Here is a 1,540-nt window from a genome sequence, read left to right on the forward strand (position 1 = left end):
TGTGTGTGTGTGTGTGTGTGTGTGTGTCCAAAATCGAGTAGGCTTTAGCCGCCACGTGGGCAAAATTCAAAATTCGTTTCTACCAAACTGAAAATGTTTAACCCTATTCGTACGCCCTGGGGTCATTTTGTACCCCGGGGTTGTATTCTTCATAATATTTTAGAATACTCTTAGTACGAAGATCTCTTTGAAACTTCCAGTATTTCTCAAAAAATCATTTTGACAGACTGCTATGCAAAGCGTACAGATCGGATTAACGAGTAAATTTCCTCTTTGAAAAGTGGTGGCACAGAGTTCCCCACGTCGTATGGATGCGCTGCGCCCTCTTATGACCTGATGCAGTTGGAGCAGCGTAATAGACTTGTTGTTGTTGTTGTTGTTGTTGTTGTTGTTGTTACTATTGATGTTGTTACTGTTGTTGTTGTTGTTGTTACTGTTGATCTTGTTGCTGTTGTTGTTGTTGTTGTTGTTGTTGTTACTATTGATGTTGTTACTGTTGTTGTTGTTGTTGTTGTTACTGTTGATCTTGTTGCTGTTGTTGTTGTTGTCGTCGTCATTGTTGTTGCTGTTGTTGTGGATGTTGTTGTTACTGTTGATGTTGTTGCTGCTGCTGTTGTTGCTGCTGCTGTTGTTGTTGTTGTCGTCATTGTTGTTGTTGTTACTGTAGATGATGTTGTTGTTGATGTTGTTGTCGTTATTGTTATTGTTTGTTACTGATGATACTGTTGTTGTTGTTGTTGTTGTTGTTTATCGTCGTTGTTCTAACAATGTATACAGCACGTGTAGATCATGAAGAGTCAGGAAAACTGGTGTGAGATATCACTCGCTATCTTGTTATCTACCATCCATCAGTTTTGTTTGTGAGGCAGCGTGGTTGAATCAGGCTCTCGTCAATTTTTGGGCATGTACAGTTATTGCTATCATCTTAAAGCTTGTTCACTTGTCTTTATTTGAAAAAAAAATATCCATTTATCTTGAATACAAGTCGAGATATTTGCGAATGAAGAAGGTGGAGGTCACCTGTTTTCAGAGGTAAAATTAGTGAGAAAATGGCCGTCAAAGATTAGTTATTTCCTTACAGTAAGAGCCCAGCGGTAACTGAAAATTTACATTTATTGTACCTTTAATCAACGCTTTTCAGAAAAATCCACACAGAAATGAGTTTTTTAATGGGCGTGAAAGGTGTTGAGCCAAAAAACAAAAATTTGATAGAAATTCACAAACCTGCGGGAAAATGCAAGTTTCTTCACTTTCGATATTTTGACGAGAGCCTGATTCCCCCACGCTGCCTCACATTTGTTTTGTTTTTTTTCTAGCTTGTTTCTTTTCTTTTGTTTTTGTTTGGGTTTTTTTACTTGAAGATGAATAGTTGACCTTTGCGTTTGTGTAACCTTTGACCGCAGGTTCGGAGACAAACGTCCGCAGTTCAAAAAGCTGGACAGTCAGAAAAAGACGACACACATCACTTTCTTCAAGGTAAGTTAGGGAGGGGGGAGAGAGAGAGGGAGAGAGAGAGAGAGAGAGAGAGAGAGAGAGAGGG

The 1,540-nt window shown here is 39.1% G+C and overlaps 1 protein-coding gene across 1 annotated transcript in view; it reads left to right on the plus strand.

Annotated features, from left to right (window-relative positions):
- The window catches only part of LOC101861723 (chitin synthase chs-2), a gene marked incomplete at its 3' end in the record, with an annotated part of 78,176 nt that overhangs the window by 16,563 nt on the left and 60,073 nt on the right, over positions 1–1,540 (plus strand). The window contains 1 exon segment of the mRNA XM_035969176.1: positions 1,404–1,476. Within this exon segment, the coding sequence (XP_035825069.1) occupies positions 1,404–1,476 (73 nt within the window).

This window comes from Aplysia californica, unplaced genomic scaffold, assembly GCF_000002075.1.
Source record: "Aplysia californica isolate F4 #8 unplaced genomic scaffold, AplCal3.0 scaffold00123, whole genome shotgun sequence".
NCBI classification, from domain to species: Eukaryota; Metazoa; Mollusca; class Gastropoda; order Aplysiida; family Aplysiidae; genus Aplysia; species Aplysia californica.